The sequence below is a fragment of the Balearica regulorum genome, chromosome 3 (assembly GCF_011004875.1).
Source record: "Balearica regulorum gibbericeps isolate bBalReg1 chromosome 3, bBalReg1.pri, whole genome shotgun sequence".
NCBI classification, from domain to species: Eukaryota; Metazoa; Chordata; class Aves; order Gruiformes; family Gruidae; genus Balearica; species Balearica regulorum.
Window position 1 is genome coordinate 750320 of NC_046186.1, and position 20899 is coordinate 771218.

General features: G+C 44.6%; 1 protein-coding gene across 3 annotated transcripts in view; it reads right to left on the minus strand.

Moving 5' to 3' along the window:
- ASXL2 (ASXL transcriptional regulator 2) overlaps positions 1–20899 on the minus strand; it is a 122614-nt gene that overhangs the window by 19638 nt on the left and 82077 nt on the right. For all 3 annotated transcript variants that reach the window (XM_075750244.1, XM_075750243.1, XM_075750245.1), the window contains 4 exons: positions 16767–16882; positions 9870–9996; positions 2690–2830; positions 1092–1255 (listed from right to left, as the gene is read on the minus strand). In XM_075750244.1, coding sequence (XP_075606359.1) covers positions 1092–1255; positions 2690–2830; positions 9870–9996; positions 16767–16882 — 548 coding nt within the window. The remainder of the gene's footprint in view (positions 1–1091; positions 1256–2689; positions 2831–9869; positions 9997–16766; positions 16883–20899) is intronic.

Genomic DNA, 20899 nt, shown 5'->3' on the forward strand with positions numbered 1-20899 from the left:
AGGCGTTCAAATTAAGAGCCCTACAGCCGAAGTGGAAGCATGACGCAGAACCCCACTTTGCTCTGAAACCCCCAGCCAGCTGGGGTAGGAGTGCTGAAGACAAACATGACACGTGAATAAGGTGAAAGGAAGGAAGCATCCTTCTTCTAGCTACAACTTTTCTGCTACTGAGCATAAACAGATTGAACTTCACTTCCTGAACTCATTGGTTTTTCCTCTTTTTACACGCAAGCGTAACATTTGTTCTTTTGTTGTCTCTCAGTATCATCCCTGCTGCGACAAGCTGCTGAAGAACACTGCTGTAATGCTGAGATTGCTTCAGATGGCTCTTTATGTACCCTATGGATGAATTCCTCAGATCCAGCTGAGTTGAAGTAACTGTCTTATCAAAAGATTCTCCTAGCTCTTCTTTCAATACTGAAGGCAGAGTTCTTACCCCCTGTCACTCATGTTAATTGTTCCAGTTATCACCAACTGTTTAGGGAAGAGCTCGGTAAAAACCTTCACCATTTTTTCTGTGCCACTCCCAGAGCTAACAAACCCATTCCTCCTCACTGGAACTTTTCTGCTGTTCCAAATTCCTCTCTTCACATACAAAGAGATTTAAACAGACAATCCACAAAAATAAACTCCCAAGCTGACGCATGCTGTATGCTCAGTGCCTTTAATGTTTCAGGTCAGGGCACAAGCTCCTTGGAGCAGGTCAAGGCTATACTGCAGTCTGGACAGTGTGAATAAGCAACAGAAAACTCCTTCAGTTTTTGCTGTACGAAATTCAGAATTCGGCAGCAGTGACACAAGGTCATCAGAAACCGAAGAGGCTGGAGCTAAATGGCAGCGTCTGTTGCGGTACTCTGTGGGAAGACTCCTCTCTAAAAAGGCTGCAGGGGTAATCCTGTATTGAAGAGTCTGGGAGAGGACAGGAGAGAGGAAGATGCTGAAACTGCTGCATTCCCCTCACTCCTGGCCTTCTTCAAGTCCAAGGTAAGAGAAACACTGCTCTCGCTGTAGCTGGGACTGTGGAGTTGATTAAACAGATTTAAGCCACTGGCTTATCAAACTGGAATTCTTTTTTCCAAGGCACGACATACCTGCCTGTCCACCTCTGGCAGCAGCAGCAGCAGGCGCTGCTGGCATTCTGTTGGCAGGACAGAGAACGTATGCTTGTTGATCAGCGCCCGCAGGTTTGTGTTCACGAGGATGGAGTCGGGAGTTTCCACATCGATTTCAGCACATTTTGTTCTCTTCAGCTGCCCTGCAATGAACCACAAAGACGTAAGTAATGTCTTACCTAAGAGAGGATTAAAGGCCCCTTTGGAGTTCACTGCACCTGAGATTTTCAAAATGCCACCTTAGTAATCCATTTCACACCTTGACTTGAAATATAGGTTTTACCTTTGCACATACAGTTAAAAACAAAACGTGGGAGGTCCTTTCCAGCACAGAAAATTTCCATACCCACTATACCGTAGCCTGTGTCAGTTCACCTAACTTTTGCAGGAATCCTGGCTCCCTGGGGACTGGCACGGAGTCATTTTCAGGAAGGTTTCTAGGACTGCTTTTAGCCACATCAATTTTCTATTTTAGACCTCTGGTTAAGGTCAGTTTGTTCCTTGGGATTTCTTCTTGGACTTTCCTACTTTGTTCTCAGCAGAAGCATTTCATAAAAAATCATCGGCTCGTGCCTGTGTAGAAGCCACAACACTAGACGAAGCCGTAAAAATGAGTAACTATTCTCTTTGTGCATCTGAAAGCCTGCGAGTCCAGCATTAGCCAATATGCTACAGCCAGCTCCATGTATGTGCTGCACATTCAGAGAAGAATAACGAAGAAACATTTGTATTGTGTATTCTGGTTCCTTTGGATTCATCCACTGTCTATTACTGGCAAAATACCATGTGTTTTGAAGCTTAGATTGAAAGTGCATTATTAGCAAAATGGGTAATATTAAGACAGACACTGCTCCCCCGGCTTCAGAGGTAACAGCAATTATTTTTAAGGTACCTAACAAATGCCACGGAGGCTTGTTTCATTAGGGAAGTCTGCTCTATTAGAAGCCATTCCGAATATGGCTCTGCAGGTTTATAATCTACTTAAGTTGCAGAATTTCCTAATTACAGAGGACAAATGAAACATGCCTGAGAAGTGTCTCTTTTCACCAGTGATAAAGGAAATCTAGGGTGATTAGCACAGATAGAGACCTCAGAACATCCTTAAGTTCACCCAGGTCAATTCCATCAGTGGTATATGTAAAAGAAACCACAGAAGGTCAGGGGGCTGAGAAAGACCTAACTTCAAGGAACGGGAAGGAAGCCAAATAACAGTGGGATCTGAAGTACACAGATCTAGGAAGGAATTTCTGTTTTCTTTTTAATGTTATCAAAGTGTCTTAAGTACATTAAAAAGCCTGCTAAATAATGCAAGTCCTTTTTTGCTTCTCAAACAGCAAGCTGCAAATTCACAGGTAGAAACCCCTGACGGTAAGAAATGAGAAGAGGCTCATTTGCATATGGAAGCTTTGAATTATTTATCCTAATTCACACAGCATACTAGCAGTACCTTCCAGAATTGTTCAGAAGTCACTTCAGCAATGGAATTAATTACACATTTTACTCAATTTTGCTATTTAGGCTTTTGTTCTGTCATCAGAGCAACCAAATCTCTGTAAGCAGAAAAATAAATATCTTACTTGCATGGAGCCTGTCAGATCTCTGGAACGGTTTCTTCCCCAACCCTGGCAAGGAGTTATCAAGCTTCACAGAGGGAGAGGAACTGGAGGTGGAGTTCTGAGGGCTGCTTGACTGTCCATCTGACTGCTTTCCTTCCCAAGCTGCACAGGAAATTGAAACATTTAAACACAGGGATGCACAAAGAAATATTACATGAGACATCTGGTTGGACTGAAATAAAGATTATTTAACGTGCATACCCCAGTCCTAGCAGCTCTGGGACAAGCACTTCTAGGACACTTCTATTCCTTTATTCTTGTAGCACTGACTTCCCCAACAGGCTGAAAGTAGAAGACCCTTTTGTAGCTATGAGACTATCACAAAATAAAGACATGGACAGCCATTTCATTCATGGTTTGAGTCTATTTATTTCCCAGTTAGTCCCATCTTATTTCCCGACTATATCCAATCCAGTAATGATCTTGTTAAAACTTCTTTCAGAGGCAGCTTTAGTTTCTGTCAGAGTTCACTGTCAGGAAAAATCTCTTTATACTTTATAGGTACTTTCTAAATTTTAACCTACTACTGTGGCTTTTGTTCTTTTAGACCACCCTCAGTAATTCCTCCTCCTCAAATACTCAAGAGATATTTTCATGTCCTCCTCCGAAGTCACTACTTAGCCAAACTAGACAGATTTCATCATTATGATTTCTCCTTACAAATCGCTGCCACCCACATTCTCTTTCGTATAGCAGTATTTTTTCTGCTGGTGGGAAGAGCTTCTTCCCTCGATTCTCCCTGCCTTCCTTTCTCTCCTCTTCTTAAGTGAGAAGAATTAAGAACATGAGCTGGTCCTCCTTCTGCTCTCTTTAGGTTTATGTGCAATAACAGTATGGAAAGGTACTGAAGCCCCATACCCTGCAAGAGAAACTCCACAATACACATGATTAAGTCACAAATTAAATGAATGCTGACTCTGATTAATTACTTGCACTAATCAATTCCTTCATCCAGTCTGTGCCAGCTTTGTTTCCCATCTGCCTCTCTTACTCTGCCTGGTTCCTTTCCCCTTCCTTCTCTTCCTTGCACTCGCTGTTCCATTTCTGACTGAATATATCCCTGAAATTGTGGAATTAGTGCGGTGCGATATTGTTCTCTCTCCACTGTATGTTTAATTTACTTCTCCATGTCAATATACCCCGCTGTACCAGCGGCGAGCCATTTCTGTGAACTAGCTTGTGGACAGGAGGGGAAAAAAGGACTCCAGAGATGCTGATGAAAAACATACAAACGCCACTCACATTGCAGTAACATTCAAAGGCTTTTACAGCAATCAACACTCAGTCTAACTGGGGGCTGCACAAATATACACTGTTCCTACCCTAAGTCAGTGGAGTGAGGCCATAGCAAAAGCTGAGGACAGCAGCTTTCCTGAGACCACACGTGACATGAGTTTGATCCTTAACTTCTGTCTGTCCCTCACAATCATTAAGCTCACACAGCTGGATGCTGGCATGGAGAGATACCAGCTCTTCAGGAAAGACAGGCAAGGAAGATGAGTCAAGCAGGTTGTCTCTACCCACACAAGCCCATAGGACAACATGAGTTGAATCCATGGGTCCTGGGGAAGCCCACCAGTGTCCTTATGAGGGCTCCCTCTACCATCTTTGAAAAGAGATGAAGATGCAGGAGATTCCCCACAACTAAGAAAGGCAAATGTTGCACCCGCCTTCAGAAAGGGCCAAGTGACAACCTAAGAAAATACAGACTGGTCAGCCTCACTTTTCTCTCTGGCAAAATCACGGAGTGACCCCTCTCGGAGCACATTTCTGGTCACAACAGAGGAGCTGACTGGAAGCTCCCTGGGTAAATCATGCCTGACCAGCCTGACTGCCTTCTGCGATCAAATTACTGGATTTGTGGATAAGGGAAAAGAGGTGGTTGCCATTTACCTTGACTTCAGCAAGGCATTTGACATTGTGTCCCACCACACAAGCCCGGCTTGGAGAGTCACGCTCGGTATTCAGCCTGGAGGCTGGCAACAAGTGAGTGCCTCAGGGCACCTGTCCTGGTTTGCATTTTTATTTGGGGGAGGCAGTGGAGCACTTGCTCAAGTTTGCAGGTAACGCCAAATTTGCAGGGACCAGTCACTCTGCTCGAGGACTGAGCCAGGCTGGAGGAAAGGGCCAGCAGGGACCTTACAAGGACAAAGGCAAAGTCCTGCCCCGGGTGGGCAGTGCCCCTGGCAGCGACACAGGCTGGGGCAGCTCTGCTGGAGGGGACACAAGGGTCCTGGCAGACACGAGCTGAACTTGTGCCCTGGCAACAAAGGCCAACAGCGTCCTGGGCTGTAGGACCACAGGACCACAGCCAGCAGATGGAGGGAAGCGATTATCCCCCTCTGCTCAGCACTCCTTAGACCACACCTCAATTCTGTGTCCTGTCCCAATGCCCCTAATACAAGGAAGACCTAAAAACCAGGAGCGAGCTCAGCTGAGGGCCCCCAAGATGCTCAGGGGACAGTAGTGCTTGCCCTGTGAGGAGAGGCTGAGGGACTGGGGCTGGTTCAGGCTGGAGAAGAAAAAAGGTTGAGGGACACCTGGTAGTCATCACTCTGTTCCTACCGGGAGGCATCTGGAAGATGGAGCTGGGCAGGAGGACAGGAAAAACGGGCAAGAGTCAGACTGGATATAAGGAAAAAAATTATCAGTCTGCAATGGAGCCCTGAGAGGTTGTGCCACCTCCATCCCTGTAGTCTCCCAAGACCGGACTGGCCAGAGCCGTGACCGACCTGGTGGAGGCCAAGCTGCCCCTGCTCTGAGCTGGGGTTTGGACTGGGGACCTCCCAAGGGCCCTACCAGCATGAGTGGTCCTATGATTCAAACACCTTTTCACACTCATACCAGAAAGGCTGGGTAAACTGACATACAGAATGTACGATAGCTTGCAACTGTAATGTAGCAGCAAAATATGGGGAAGTGAGAGGAAAAAAAACAACCAGTAACATATTAAATAGAGATGCTGGAAGAAAATACTTCACCCATGATTAAAGTAGATGTGGCAATAGTTCAGGAAGTGTGAAACCAAAATAAGGAGAGAGACTGATATGTCGTGACCTCCTGCCCCAGAGGCCTGACACGCAGTGCCTGGGAAGGGCCAGGGAGCAGGCCTCCAGCAGCAGGATCCAGGCCATACCCAGGAAAGGCAAAAGCCTCATTAGAATCACAAAAAATAAAGACACTGAACAATACTTCAAGTATCTAAGTAACATGAGTTTAGATTACTTACTCCATTAGTCTATTTTAATAATTACTCTATGTTAGCTAACAATCTTATGACAATAGCCTACCTGTTTTGGTCCCTCTTAGGTCTCCCTGTTCCTACTTCCCTAAGTGAAGGTGCAATTCCTCCTGGGACAGGGAGCTCAGGAGATGGGGTCCTCCAGGAACGATATCTGCCTGTTCTGCTAATGAACCATTCAGGTTTAATCCTAGTTAGCAGAGAAATTGCAAAAGGCTTTTGAACTATCATTTTATGCTAACGATTTCATATACCTGGCACTGCATTTTCTTAATACAGTCATGGGAAATAGGTAATTTTCTCCTGGATTAATTCTGCCTTCCTTCTCAGACCACACCAGCCTAGGTGTAAAGGGCACAAGCACAGCCAAGGACTGAATTTCAAACAAGGAAGATGATATTAACCTTTTTCCCCTTTTTGAAAGGCTCTGAACTACAAAGCTGCCTGGAAACAACAGGCAACCTTGTCAACTATTAAATACTTACTCTGCTATTAAATGATGCATGAAGCACAGCTGATAAATATGCCTGTTCCTTTCAACTGGATATACGGCGCATAGCTGCAACCTTGCATATGTCTGAACAGATGTTATGAGAAACATTCCAGCACTATATAACCAGCAAGCCAGGACAGATTGGTCTAGTTTTGGTTTGGATTTGTTTAGAGCTATTTGGAAAGGGAGAATAAACAAACATACTAAAACACAGAAAGAATTTTATACTACAGAAAATCAGCATGAGGAAACATCTCCAATTATGTAAAAGGTGGTAGGGAGAAAAAATCAAACCTGCACTCTGTGTCCATGGAGGATAGCACAGGAAATCTTGGGTTTAAACCCAAGGAAGCAAGAAAAGATTCTGATTAGGGGCTAAGAAAAACATTTTAAGGATAAACTTAAAGCAGGAAGGACAAGACTTGCTGGGAGTTTCTGGTCTTTGCATCAATGGCATCTCTCAGAGCAGACTGAAGAAAACATCTGCAGGAATGCATCATGAGGAAAGGATGTGGACTAGATGAGCTCTCAAGGGAACTCCTAGGCCTAGTTTCCAATGGCTATATCAAATTTCTTAACCTGACCAGTGAATTTCAGCTAAACATTCACATAATTACACTGAGAATATGCAAGAGGAAAATGTTTTTCATGCTAATATTGCCTTATCGCTCTTGAATAATCCTCTCTGCTACTTCTACACCAGTAAACAGAACAGTGACATTGGGTATCCCCTGACCCGAAGGCACAAACTGGCCGTGTTTAAATCCTGCAGCTTTCTGTCTTCCCCAGGCGGGGTTGGCAACATTCAGATTGCCTGCAAGGAACAATGTTTGGCCTGTGCTAAACGCCCAGCCGTGCCAAGGATTGGCTGCTAGCTTGTCCTGAGCCAAAGATATGTCAGGGAATTTAGCAGAACGGATTGACTGAGTTCCAGTTCTTGTGCCCAGTGCTTTGGCAATGACTGACTCAGTAGCAGAGATGCAACTTCTTTCTCCACATGCAGTTGTTCTAAGCACAGGCTTGTTGGCTAAGGACTGACACTTTGGAAGGGGAAGGAGTTCTGGGACTGGAATTGGGTTAATAGATGCTATAAGAAGAATAAAAGCACACTTTCTTTCTGCAAGGTAACAGTTCAGTATTCCCCATGTTATCAGGCTTTACCCAAAAGTCGTTTTTAAGAAGAGTGAAAATAGCTTAGAATTTGGGATAGGAGGTGTGATTTTGTTGTGTTCTGATTGCTTTCTCTCCCTTTTTTTGGGCAAGGTTCCTGACTGCCAGTGTCAGCTGCACCAGCTGTGAGAGAACACCTGACAGAAGGCTCTCAGAGTGAGCGTGCTTGCTGTGTCTTCCTCAACGGATACATTTTCATGATCATCATCCTTCTGAGATGAATCAGGAGCAGTCAAGTAAATCAAGGGTGAAGGATGGAAAAAAGAGGGTAATTACTGAGGGGAAGGGAATTTCCATCTCATAGAAGTGTCTGAGTTTGACAGATAGCTCAGTATTTTACCCATGGTAATTAGTGTAACAGATGGGGTATAAGGGCAGGGCCTTCAGAATTACACACAGCTTAGAGACTGCATACGTGTTGCAGAAGACAGTGAAGCAGGAGCAGAATCAGAAGGACTGTGAAGCGGAGGAGGAGATCGTTGCTTTTTGGAAGAGATCTCAGCCTCAAAAAGCCAGCCCTCTTTTCCTCTTGTACACAGTGCTACTGCTCTCCTTGCTCCATACCACATATACTAACCCTGAGTACTGAAATCCTGTTTATTTCTTAGGTCCCAACACCCCCCCTCCCCACTACAGCTGCAGAAGGACTTCATGACAATGAACGGCCGAGCGATAAAAGAACAGCTATGATTCACTGTACAGAAACATGAAGTGATGTGCAAAAAGAAGAACTCCCCTAACCTTACATACATACTGATAGGCCCTAAAATAGAAAATGACAACTCAGGAAAGAGTCTTGGAATCTCAGCAGTTCTAGGAAAATGCCTGATTATGGTGGGGTAAAAAAAAAATAAATTGAATGCTAGGAATTGTTAAGAAAAGATGAACAAAATATAGAATACCAGAATGATGCTACACAGATCCAGAATGCATCTGCACACTGTGTACAGGTTTCATTCACTATTGCAAAAAGCATATAGCTTTCCATATGAGGAATGAGAAAATACAGTAGGACTCTTCAAACTGAGAAAGAGAAGTCCACAAAAATCATAAGTGGCAAGATGTTGCTGAATAAACAATAGTTGTTCATTGCCTGTTTGATAATTAGAATGAATCAAACAAAGGTACAAGGAGCCTGGCTCAAAACAAACAAACAAACAAGATGTTGTTTTTACAGTGTGTTGTTTGCCACAAGGTATTTACAAAGCCAACTTTCCCATCCCCCAGGGTAGGCAAATCCACTGAGAAAATCCCACTGAATCCATGAAATACAAAGACTCTTGCTCTGGAGGTCCCTGAGCACTACTACAAGCCTACTCTGCTTTTACACACTTGTCAACGCACATGCTATCAGCAGTGTGCGACACAGGTCACCAGGTCAAATGTGTTTCATTTCGTAGGCTGTTCCGATTTCTGCCATAAGGACGAACAAAAGCAAATTGGTGCTCAGTGATCTGGGAGATGGTACAGAGCCACGACTGGTCATGTTTACAGATGACTCGACAAATCATGGATTGATAAAATAATGACAGCATTAGTCTACAAAGTCATTTCCTTGCACAACATGCAAATCAGTCTATACAAACACAGAGGCGTTTGTTGCATCTAGAAGAAAACAACTTGAGTTGTGCTCGCAGAACCAGGAGCTTATAATGGAAATCAGTTACACTGGAAAGAATTTAGAGAAAACCAGCTAGAAGTAACTACCAAGAATTTATGATAACTGAAATGCTGCTGCTGGTAAGGGAGCTAAAGCACTGCTGAATGAACAAGAGAAGTGCAGCGATCTCAGTAATTTCTGCAGCAGCATAAATGCTGGAAACCACTTGGGGATCTTTTGGATCAGAATGTACATCTTTGGAACAAGACATGAAAGCCACACTACAGAATGAGAAGCCACTTTGGAAAAGAATAAATACTAAAAGAAACACCACCTTACGTGCTTCGCTGTGAGAAGTACCTGCCCACAGTGCACAGGCAACTACAGGGAAAGACATTTGTCACAGAAAGCAGCTTTTTAACCAGACAATGGCACAGTAAGATCTATTCAAGATCTATTCTTAACTGAATGCATTCCTAATAAAATCAAAGCCAGGAAAACAGAAGCTAGACTATTTCAGAAACAAAAAGAATGCCACATGAAAGAGCATTTTCTTCTCTCACTCCCTAAGAACAAGAAAAGGCAAGTTAAAGAGACATGACAGTACCAGAACACAAAGGAGTGTCACTGCACGTACCTGATTTTGCCGGTGTGGAGTCACTGGCTGCCTTGACGGCCTTCAGAAGGACCTGCTGATTAGACGACACGGGCATGCCTGCTCTGCATTGCTGCTGCTGTTGCTTTTGCTGCTGCTGTTTCAAGGCCTGGGGAAGAGGACAGAAGAACATGACCAAAGAGAAATCCAAAATATTCTTAGAAATTATTAGCACACCATACAAACCACTTGTTTACAGCAACCAATATTCAGATTCTGATTCTAACTACGTCAAAAGTTTAAAATGACTTCTGAAACACATTCAGTTTGCATGGGACACCGATACGGTCTATTTAAATACATGACTACAAATAGACAGACTTCCTACCTTTTCACCTAAAGCAAAAAGTTAACGGTTGCAGAACATCTTAAGTTGTGGTGTTTCATGAAGGGGAAAAAAAAAAAAAAAAAGGATCTCTAGAGAATGCAAAGAGAAAGGATTCCAAATCCAGAATGGTTCAAGAAGTAATTCTATAAATAACTTCAAAGTAAAAGTACTATCATGTAATTCATTTCCATCTCCTGGAGAAGCAAGTAGCAACTTACTAAAAACCTTCAAGAGAGATGCTACTCATTGGGAAGGACTTTTTTAATTAGGAGAGTAACGAAGACTAAAACACTAAAGGGAAGAAAATAAAATCCTTTGTTTCCGAAAAGACTGTTAAGGCAAGCATAATAGAGCCTACAAGGCACAAATGACTAAGACAAGGAAGTAAGAAGGCATTTGGTTAAACTGCAGCATTTACCCAAACCAAAGTGTCTGTTTTCAAAAAATACAATTCAAACACAAATAACAGCAGAATAAATTGTGACGGATCAAGTATACTGCGGAATTTCAAAACAGGGAGTAACAGGAAATATTATGCTGCATATATACAAATGAGTGGAACTGTTAACTAGAGATCACCACTATCTTAAAAAACCCCAAACCCCCACAACAATAATGTAATAACAACAATACTAACTACAATAACAACAACAGTTAGACAGAATAAAAATATGCAGGAACCTGCAGAATCTGCCATACAAGCAAAAGAGAAGACCAACTGACTCAGTTTGTAGACTCCAGTGAAGGAGACTGACAACAAAAGGAACAGATAATGAACAGACGTGTTAGATTCCTATTTTGCAATTTATAAAACAGTTCCTATTTAGCCACTTCTACCACAGGTTTAAAAAAACCATTCAGCCAAACTGAAACACAGCGAAATTGAAAATCAGTTAAGAGGAAGTATCCTCTGCAATGCACAATTAACCTCCTGTTATTGAGGTCAAAAGCTTTCGAAAAAAGAAAGATAAAAAGAGAGACCTGGCATTCACATGAGTAACAAAAATCCATAAACAAGTTCAAGAAAGCTTTCACAAATTCTTCTCTGGTTTGAAGATGAACTGCAGGCAACAGTGAAAGTCACGAAAGCACTAGGCTATGAAGACCACTAGGATGTTCAGGGAGTTGTGTGAATCCCATACTTCCATTACGCACATCACTTCAAATATTTAAGGTTTCAAGTACTCAGTTCACCTGTCCTATATGCCGTTTAATTGCTGCATTTTTCTCGGCTAAGGTAAAACAATTCTGCTTTTGTTCATTGTGTCACCTCAGTTCTCGGTCACGCAGCGCCTGAGGTGCCCACGCCAACGGTGGCTGAGGCATGCGTGGGAAGAGGAGGAAACAATTATTCATTAGATACCTCTGTTTAAATTCTTGTCAGGTTCGCGCTTATGTTCTCTGTCATAAACATTTGGAGGTTTCTTTAATAAATCTAAATTTATATTGAGTCCTGTCACTATCACAGCCTAGTTCTGGTGGGAAGGTCCTCGGGAGGTCCCCAGTCCAAGCCCCAGCGCAGAGCAGGGGCAGCTTGGCCTCCACCAGGTCGCTCAGGGCTCTGGCCAGTCGGGTCTTGGGAAACTCCAGGATGGAGATGGCACAACCTCTCTGGGCCCTGCGCCACTGCTGGACTGTCCTTGTGGAGAAAAAACTTTTCCTTGTGTCCTGTTTTCCCTTATACCAGTCAACTTAGGCCCATTGTTCCTCACAGTCCCACTCTCCACAACACCCCACATCAGGCCCAGCTCCCCCATACCAAGCCCAGTTCCCCACAACACCCCACAACAGGTCCAGCTCCCCTGTAACACCCCACATCAGGCCCAGCTCCCCCATAACACCCCACATCAGGCCCGGCTCCCCCACAACACCCCACATCAGGCTCGGCTCCCCCACAACAGGCCCAGCTCCCCCATAACACCTCACAACAGGCCCAGCTCCCCCACAACAGGCCCAGCTCCCCCACCACACCTCACATCAGGCCCAGCTCCCCCATAACACCCCACATCAGGCCCAGCTCCCCTCAGCTCCAGCCATGCCAGGCCCCACTCTGCCAGCCCGCCTCTGTGGGGAACTAGCCAATCAGGAAAGTGCTAACCACCCCGCACCCACCAATCAGGCGGCAGCTTCCCGCGCCCTGGCGCAGAGGGTCTCTCCCAGGGTCTCTCCACACAAGCCCTCTGCCAGCGCCAGCCCGCCGACTCCCTCAGCCTCCCTCAGCCCGGCTTGCGTGGATGCTCCCTCTGTGCTGTGCGCGGGGGGGGGGGGGGGGCACGGCATTTTCCGTTTGTTTGCCTTTAAGCTATCCTTTGTTCTCACTGGGTGTGCTGCGCCTCCCTCAATGGAGGGCTGATGTTCCTCAGCGCACAGGTGCGTTTGCACAAAGGGCAGCTCTGAGGTAACCTCGCCGTCAGGGCGGAAACCACCACTTTATTCTACAGAGTTGAAAAAGAGCATAATTTAAAATGGCGCCGTCCAGTCAGTATCATCAGCACCTTTAACTGTTATTTAAACAGAGACTGTATGTCACTGGCACGCTCCTCCCTGCCAGCTCCACTGTGGATGACAAGGGTGATGGCAGCAGGACCAGGAGCTGCTCCTAAGCACCCACCGCTCGCTCTGCACCTGCCTATGGTCTCCAGTACCTATGTTAAAAACCCGCGAGGATGCAGCTAATGGGGAAACATCTGTACTGTACAGCTCCCTTCTTCACACAAAAGGTGACAAAGCGACTCTTCACCCACCCAAGAGTTTTTGTAGGGTGAAGCCCAACCCAGTCCCTAGCCTTATTCACTCCATCTATGTGGCAACAACAGGCAAAAGTGTAATGGATAATGATGAAAGCCGATGGTATAAACCTTATCAGAGCAGAGGGTGCAATTTCTAATCTTAAGATATCATGATGAGATCTGGATTGAGGGAGGGGATCCTGCCCCTCTGCTCAGCACTGGTGAGCCCACCCCACTGGGAGTGCTGGGCCCAGTGCCGGGCTCCCCAGTCCACGAGGGACACGGACAGACTGGAGAGAGTCCAGCGAGGGGCCACCGAGATGCCGAAGGCCTGGAGCATCTCTGCTGTGGGGAAAGGCTGAGGGAGCTGGGACGGCTCAGCCTGGAGCAGAGCAGCTCAGAGGGATGGAATCCATGTCTGGCAGTGCCTGCGGGGAGGGGATGAAGCAGAGGAGCCAGGCTCTTCCAGCGGTGCCCAGGGACGGGACCGGGGGCCACGGGCACCACACGAGAAATTCCATCTGAACACAAAATACACATTTTTACTACGAGGGTGGTCAAACACTGGCAGAGGTCACCCAGAGAGGTTGTGGAGTCTCCACCTGTGGAGATGTTAAAACCCAACTGGACACGGTCCTGGGTGACCTCCTCTACCTGACCCTGCCTGAGCCAGGCTTGGATCAGAGGGACTCCAGAGGGACCCTTTTGGATGAGAGGGACCCCTTTCCAACCCCAACCAGCCTGGGATTCTGTGAATCCTGATGGCACCGGGATGGCCATTCAAGCTAGGTAAGGATGAAATGAGGCCAATGGATTGCGGAGGATCAGAGGAAAGAAGCAGAGGAGTATCTGCCTTTTCCAATGATGGGTGAAAACCCACCCATCTCTCTGGATCTCGATTATAAATTTCAGAGTCTCAATGTGGTGGGTTTTTGTCTCAGCACACATTCACTGTAACAAAGGGGGTTCCTCCCCATGATGGTTTCATCTTTCCAGCAGGATGAGCACTGACACGTCTCTGCCAATTTAGATTCAGGTATTGCAAACCTCTAACTCGGGATTTTTCTGAATGATTGTAAGGAATGAAGCCATCTGCTTACTTTCTATACTGCGCGGTGATGGCACACCCTTACACACCATATTATTGAGCTGTATTTTACAATTTTACCTCTATGTGTTTGTGAGCTAAATTCTGATCGTTATTTCTTAAAGGACCTGATACTTATCGCCAGTATAGTGGCAGCGTGGTGTTCCAGGGTTAAAAGTTCTCACGTAAAAATCTGCTCTCTCTTCCCTCCAGTAATATTATAATTACTTAGCGCTTAAGACAGGAGGTCTGAATCCAGCCAGCTGTCTTCTCCAGTGCATGCTAGCAAGTAATCTGGGTCACAGACATAATTAAAAATAGGAAAGCTTTCTTTAATTGTTGTTTCCCTCAATATCTTCTGGTTTTCCTACTACTCTACTCATAACACTGCTGTCTCCTTCCTGCTATCTGTATTTGCTCATTCTATCTACTTTTTATAACTCTTCCTGACCACAGTGGCAGCCACTCTTAGGAAGAGGTGGAAGATGTGATATTTGGTCAAAACAGCAGAATTCCACTGGAACTAAAATTAAGCAATGGATTGGGCATGCAATGCTCTGAATTTGATCCAAAGCTGGAGCACACTTTCAGCAGGTAAGAAAGAATGACTGAATGGTTACAGTGTTCTTTGGCAATATTTTTTTTTCCCTGTGTGCCTAGAAGGCAAGTAATTCATTATGCTACAGTTTGACGCTCTACTCCGGGACAAAAGAGTTGAGATCAGGGAGAAGAGCTGTTGTGATGGGAGGTGACCACTATCAGAAACAGCGTTTTGCCCTGCAGAACTGTTGTGTACAAACAGGTATGCTATGCAGACATCAAGGCCTCCATGTGGTTCCCCATTTCTCTTTCAGGGTTTTCCCCAAAACCAATTAGATTATCAGTGAAACTGAGAACACTGTCGCAATTCTGGAACTCACCAGCTCTGACATATTTGATTACATTCAGAGACAGCGCTGGAACAAGGATGCTGGGAAGCAGACATCTCAGAACAGGAAAGCTGGGGGGTGGAGGAGGGAGAGAGCAGAGAGAGAGGGGAATGAATATAAAGGTGGGGGAAGGCTGGTGGGAGCAGGAGCATGGAGAATTCAGAGATGAAAAGCAGAAAATTATTAGGTAGGTAAGGACAGAGGCTAGAAAGAGAGGAGTAAAGTAGATGGAGTATGGGTCTGGAAATGGAGCGTGGGTCTGGAAATGGAGTGTGAGTCTGCCAAGAGGTCCCTTCCAACCTGTGATTCTGTGGAACAGGAGCCTACAGAGCAGAGAAGAATGAAGAGGAACTGCTGAGCACGAGAAGGGAAGCAGGACTATCTCTAACAAACCCTGAGCCTGTTTGATCACTCTCTTAAAAGAGGAAAGCCTTTGTGGATGTTGGAGAGAAATGATCGCCAGCCAGGCTTAAAGAAGGATGAGGACGGGAAAGCAAAGAGTGTTAATTAATATCTTGCAGAATTAGTGAGAAGCAATTTTCCGAAGACTCAAATGAAAGTGAAAGCTTGACTCTCAACTTCAGAAGAAAATCTGCCTAAAGTGACAACACAATCTCATTTTGTTATTGCAGCTATCAGCAGCAAGCAACATCACAGTAACAAGTGACGCTTCTGTCGAGAACAGCCTAGTGGGAAAAGAGAGAGAAGAGTCCCTAAAGCTGGCATCTCATTTTGATATCAACTCAACCCTCTCTTGCTGGAAACAAAGCTCCAGTTTATCCAGTTGCCTTATCTTACCCTGTATATTCTCCTCAGTACTATGCCCTAATTAGATCCTTCTCTCTCACCGCAGATCCTTTTCCCAGGGCCACAGGCATGTCTGTTAGCTGAATGCCATCCTGAGCATTGCTTCTCAGCTGGAAAATGTCAGGAGAACAGGCTGGGCTAGAAAAGGTAAATCCTATCTGGAACACATCATGATTTCATCTGTCTGTGACAAGCTTCCGTAATCCTTGGACTAGCACCTCCTCTGCAACTTGATTCATAAGTCCTTGCAGATTTTTACTTTACTAAGGAGTAAATCTAACCCTGATCAAGCATTTCCTTTCTAAGGACATGGAAAACTAAACAATGCAGTTGGGGAAACACCTGCAAATAAGCCACTTGGGGAACTAATTCATCTTGCATTTTTCATTAGGAGAAACAAATCATTTCAAGTAGAAACACTTACCCATTCCATCCTGTGTGCGCACAATTAACACTATCTACCAACAGCCAGTCCCCAAGCATGGAAAATACTCAGTCCTCCTCTTTCTCTCAACACCCAGCAGAGGTGCAATGCAGAGTCAGTGTGCTCTTCTTCCCCTTCTTCCCTCCATATACACTTACACACTGCACCCACAGAGTTTCTTGGAAGGGAAAGTATGCTGCTAACTGGGGGAAGCAGTCCGTGGATTGCATTCTTTTCCCCGAAAGACCTTCCGCTCACTAAAACAGACTGTAGAAAGCTAAGCACATTTATCAAAAGGTTGGGTGAAGAGAAATAACATCTTATATCCATTCTCTAAAATGGTAATTCAAAACAGTCCAGATGCTTATGTAGGGAAAAAGCAAAAGAGCTAAAAAGCACAGTATTTTGAATCACCTCTAAGAGAGAGGGATGTTTTAGCAAAACCCTGCCGCTGTAAGGCAGCCAGGAAGTCCTGAATTACTTCCCTGCAGTTTCACCGCCGAGACAGATGATTTACCAGAGAAATAAAATTACTGCAATGATCCCTACACCAGGTTCCAGATTATGCTGCTTACCTGTTTGAGTGCCTTCTTGCTGTGCTTCTGGGATGAGGAGATGACTTTCCCCGTCTGGATGGAAGGTGACGGGCAGCCCGACTGAGGGGAGGATGTCTGTGACAGTCTAGATGAAACTACAAGAAAAAAAAAAACCACACCATATACATAATCTGACCTTTACACATTTGCCAGCAGCACATTAGCCAGTCCTCACCATTGCAGATCATCTCATGAGGCTCATGAAAACCGCACCTCTAGCAAATGTTACTTTCTGCATGAAGAATCATTTCTATTTCCTCCCCACCACCAAGGCAGCTGTTTTCCTCTGAAAGCCAACAGCAATTCCTATGACCAACTTCAGATTTTTCATCTCTCGTCCATCTCTTTTTTGCGAATCTTGTAAATAGCTGCTGTCAAGTGACATTGCAACTTGAGAAAAAGCTTCAGGTTCACGCAGGTTTATTCAATTCAAATCTAACCGGAAATACCGACAGAGCAATGGTTGTTTTCATCTGGGATGACCTGTGGTCAGACACCTGAGAGCAGTTTCTGATCAGATTAAATCTGAATCCTATGCAGGAGTGGGAAGAGACATGACAGGCAAAGAAAGTAGAACTTGTCTATCACTCGCTCCTTTTTAAAAAGGAATATGGGAACATACAGGATATCCCAGTAAATGAACGTATATTATCAGAGGATGAGCCTAGACGCTTAAAGAAATCTAGTCCTAGCCATACGGAGTCCTAAAGCAAGGCTTCTACCTTCAGGTGATTTGACTCTTAAATGGTCTCAGTGCAACCGACAAACCAGGGATGGGAATTAAATAGCAGCTGGTCACGTAGCTTGAACATACCTGTTTGGCACAGGATGCTCAAACACTCTGCTCTGGCAGCACTGGGGTGATGGTCACCTGGCCAGACAAGGAAACCAGTCGGCCCCAGTCCCCCACAATTACGGGTTTGCCTCTATTGTCTTGGCAAATATATTCTGTACTGGCCAGCAGCAAGGCTAACCCACCCCGTGTACGTGTATAAAGAGCCAGGCAATCAGCACACTAGGGCGAGTCAAAACTGTTTAGCTGCTGAGACTGAAACAGTACAAAAAGAGAAAAGCAAAATGACGTTAGTCGGAGTGCCTCACATTGCCCGATGGCCGTAACACAAGGAACACTGTGGGCATAGCCAAGAACCTCACAGAGATGCGGCTGCACCTGCAAGGAACTCTAAAGGTAAATCTGTGAGACTGGGTATGGGGACAGCCACTTAAACAGAAACAACCTAAGGTAGCAAATTCATGGTCTATACATCTATCTGCATGTGAATTTGTACAGACGGGAATGCTGGCTGTAAGATCGAGGAAACAAAACAAAGAGTAAAAGAATGTGTGATCCCAGGGTGGGGAGAACCCCTACCATAAAGGATAACAAACAGATTCACATGTAAACTATTTAAATTATTGCTTCCTGAATCAATTAGTTCTGGAATACATGAGGCTAAACTCTTCATTAACCATAGCCACAGTGTGATCCCACTCAGTATCCTCAGAGAAGGGAAGCTCCCGAAAATAAAGCAGTGGCGGTAAGCATCAGAAAGCAACATTTCAGTAAAATGCATGGAATTAGTAACAACAAATTGTAAAAAGTAAAATTCTCACATGCGGCATGGACATTAAATGAAAAGAGCAAGTTTTTTATAGAAAGCAAACAGAATAGAAATGAGGCAATATCAGATTCTGACATGTCATTAAAAACGATGACAATAAAAAGCTATGGTAAGAAACCGGTAATTTAAAAGTTGCTGAGAAGATTATCATACCCAGATGATACACGCACATGACAAAAGATGACAGAGTCCCACAGCAAGCAGAATTACCACTTAAAAGGCAACACCCCCCCATGTTATACGAAGACCTGGAAAGCAAAGGTTACATCTGTACTTTGAAAGAGTAGTAAGAATGTTTGTAAACTTGCATTTGTCTCTCAATTTGTTTGAAACTGCAGTTCAAGAAGAATAAGAAGATGCTGGAAAGGTCACAGTCTGATCAGTGCCTGGAGAGGAAAAGCAGATCTCAGCAACCCATTAGAATTCTTTGAATGCATCGATAAAGAGAACTGGAAGAAAGGAAAGTTTGTTGCTAAGAGTTCACTCACACTTCCAGAGATTTTCAACAAAAGGCTTCTAAAAATTACTTGGCTATTGTTTAAAAAACAAAGAGTTGGCATAACTCTGATGCTGGATGGGACAGAAGGCAAAGAACAGAATCAAATGGTAATCAGGAAAGAAATCAGCAAAAATTCTGCAAGATCACGTACGAAGTAGGGCTGGAAGGCAGGAAACAGTAAAATATTACGTATTCAGTCTAGTTACGATCAGACCAAATTGTGTGGAAATTCAGAGAAATATAATCCATAGAACAGAAGACCAAAAATATGAAGTAGAACATCAAAAAAGGAGTAAGTTAAATTTTTGGAGGGAAAACCCCAAGATACTCATAGAACCTGCAGTAAGCTAAATTAACTGTGTCATCTCAGGAAAGGGATCCATTACGGCTGATAGGTATATGAAAACAGCGAGCAAGATGATGCAGTGTGTAAGGATGGGAAGAGGACGTAGCTAAAACTCTTATGGTGTATTCACGTTGATTGCCTCACATAGCGTAGTGCTGATCAACAAAATTTGATGGGGTTCAGGGAAGTGAAGAAAATGGTTAAGGACACAATAAAACCCAGGGATATGGAGAGATTTGCTGTTATTCTCAAAGGAAGGACCATGAGCGAAGCATACAAAATGAAATGATGTAGCTTCGTGGCTGGGCACCCCGTTTCTGCGGGGAAAGCCCCGCGCTCGCAGCTGCCGGGCTGCTGTCGTCACCCACAGAGCCTGGGCATGGCAGAGCCATCGGACTCTCTAACGTTGACAACAATGCTCCCAACCCACCACCGCTGCAAAGAAACACCGCTGCGGCCCCGTCCTTGTAAAACTAATCCTTGCTCGTAGTTGTCAAACACGAAGAAAACCCAATTTCAGTTTAACATTTCACACCCAGGCACAGAAACAGATTGACCGTTACTGGGTTTGAGACATTTGAATAGCAGGAACATAAACCACATCCTCTTTGAAGCCTATCAGTGCTGAAGCTACAAGTTCTGCGTGAAATAGAAACATTAAGCCAAATACAGGTTACTCTTTTCCAGCCATAGTGTAGTCACACTTTAATTTTTATGCTGTCTTTGAACAAAGCAAACTGATCTTTTCAAACCAGGACGGCAGCACAGGCTAAAACCCACACCTGGGAAGACAACTCATCCCTGGAGCAGATACAATAAAACCACATCGTGATATTTTGTGCATCCTCTGACTGTGTAAAAGCCCTCTGTGCCACAACGGCTGCTGCGTTGGACTGACAGCTGTAACCACATCAGGTTCTCAAGAACAAACAGGAGAACTTGAGAAAGCCAAGCAAGTCACAGCCACCTGAGCTCAGCCGTGGGCCCCCAAAGCGAAGGGGGATGGATGGGAGGATAAACCTGTGAGAACACACCCCTGGGTCCTTGGACTCAAAAGCTCTCGGAAAGGTTACGTCCTTTGAAGAACTTTGCACGCAGCCAAGCAGAGGTATAACACAAAGACGTGCACATGTAGAAAAATATTCAGACTCCCATAAGGATGAGGCTTGACAAGCTGAGTTTGTTTCCTTTAGATTTAAACAGAATTTCAGTAAAGTTAGTTCTGTTTCACTTCAGGCTTTCTTATAATTGGAAAAATATGTGGAGCTGAGACACTACCTCTTGATGCCCTTAAATCCTCAGAGCACTTTTGGAGGGCAGCTGCAGAAATAATTACAGAATGTGAAGCGACACCTGGAAAGCAGTGTCTAACATCCAGTTAGACACTCCAATTTTAAAATACTTGATGAATTGCTTTGCGTCATTTCTATGTAAATAAGGATTTCCTTGATCAGCTAAAGACTAGGGAAGACTGTGGGCCAGTATCTGACAGAAACAAATCTCAGCAGATTTTGTAAATTAGAAACAGTAAACGGAGCCCCCGCATCCCAAAGAGGCATATGAGACGGGATGGAGACGTCACCTTGACAATAAGCGGTAAGGACAGAAACGTGACTGAAGGGCAGTGACAAAAAAAACCTCGGGT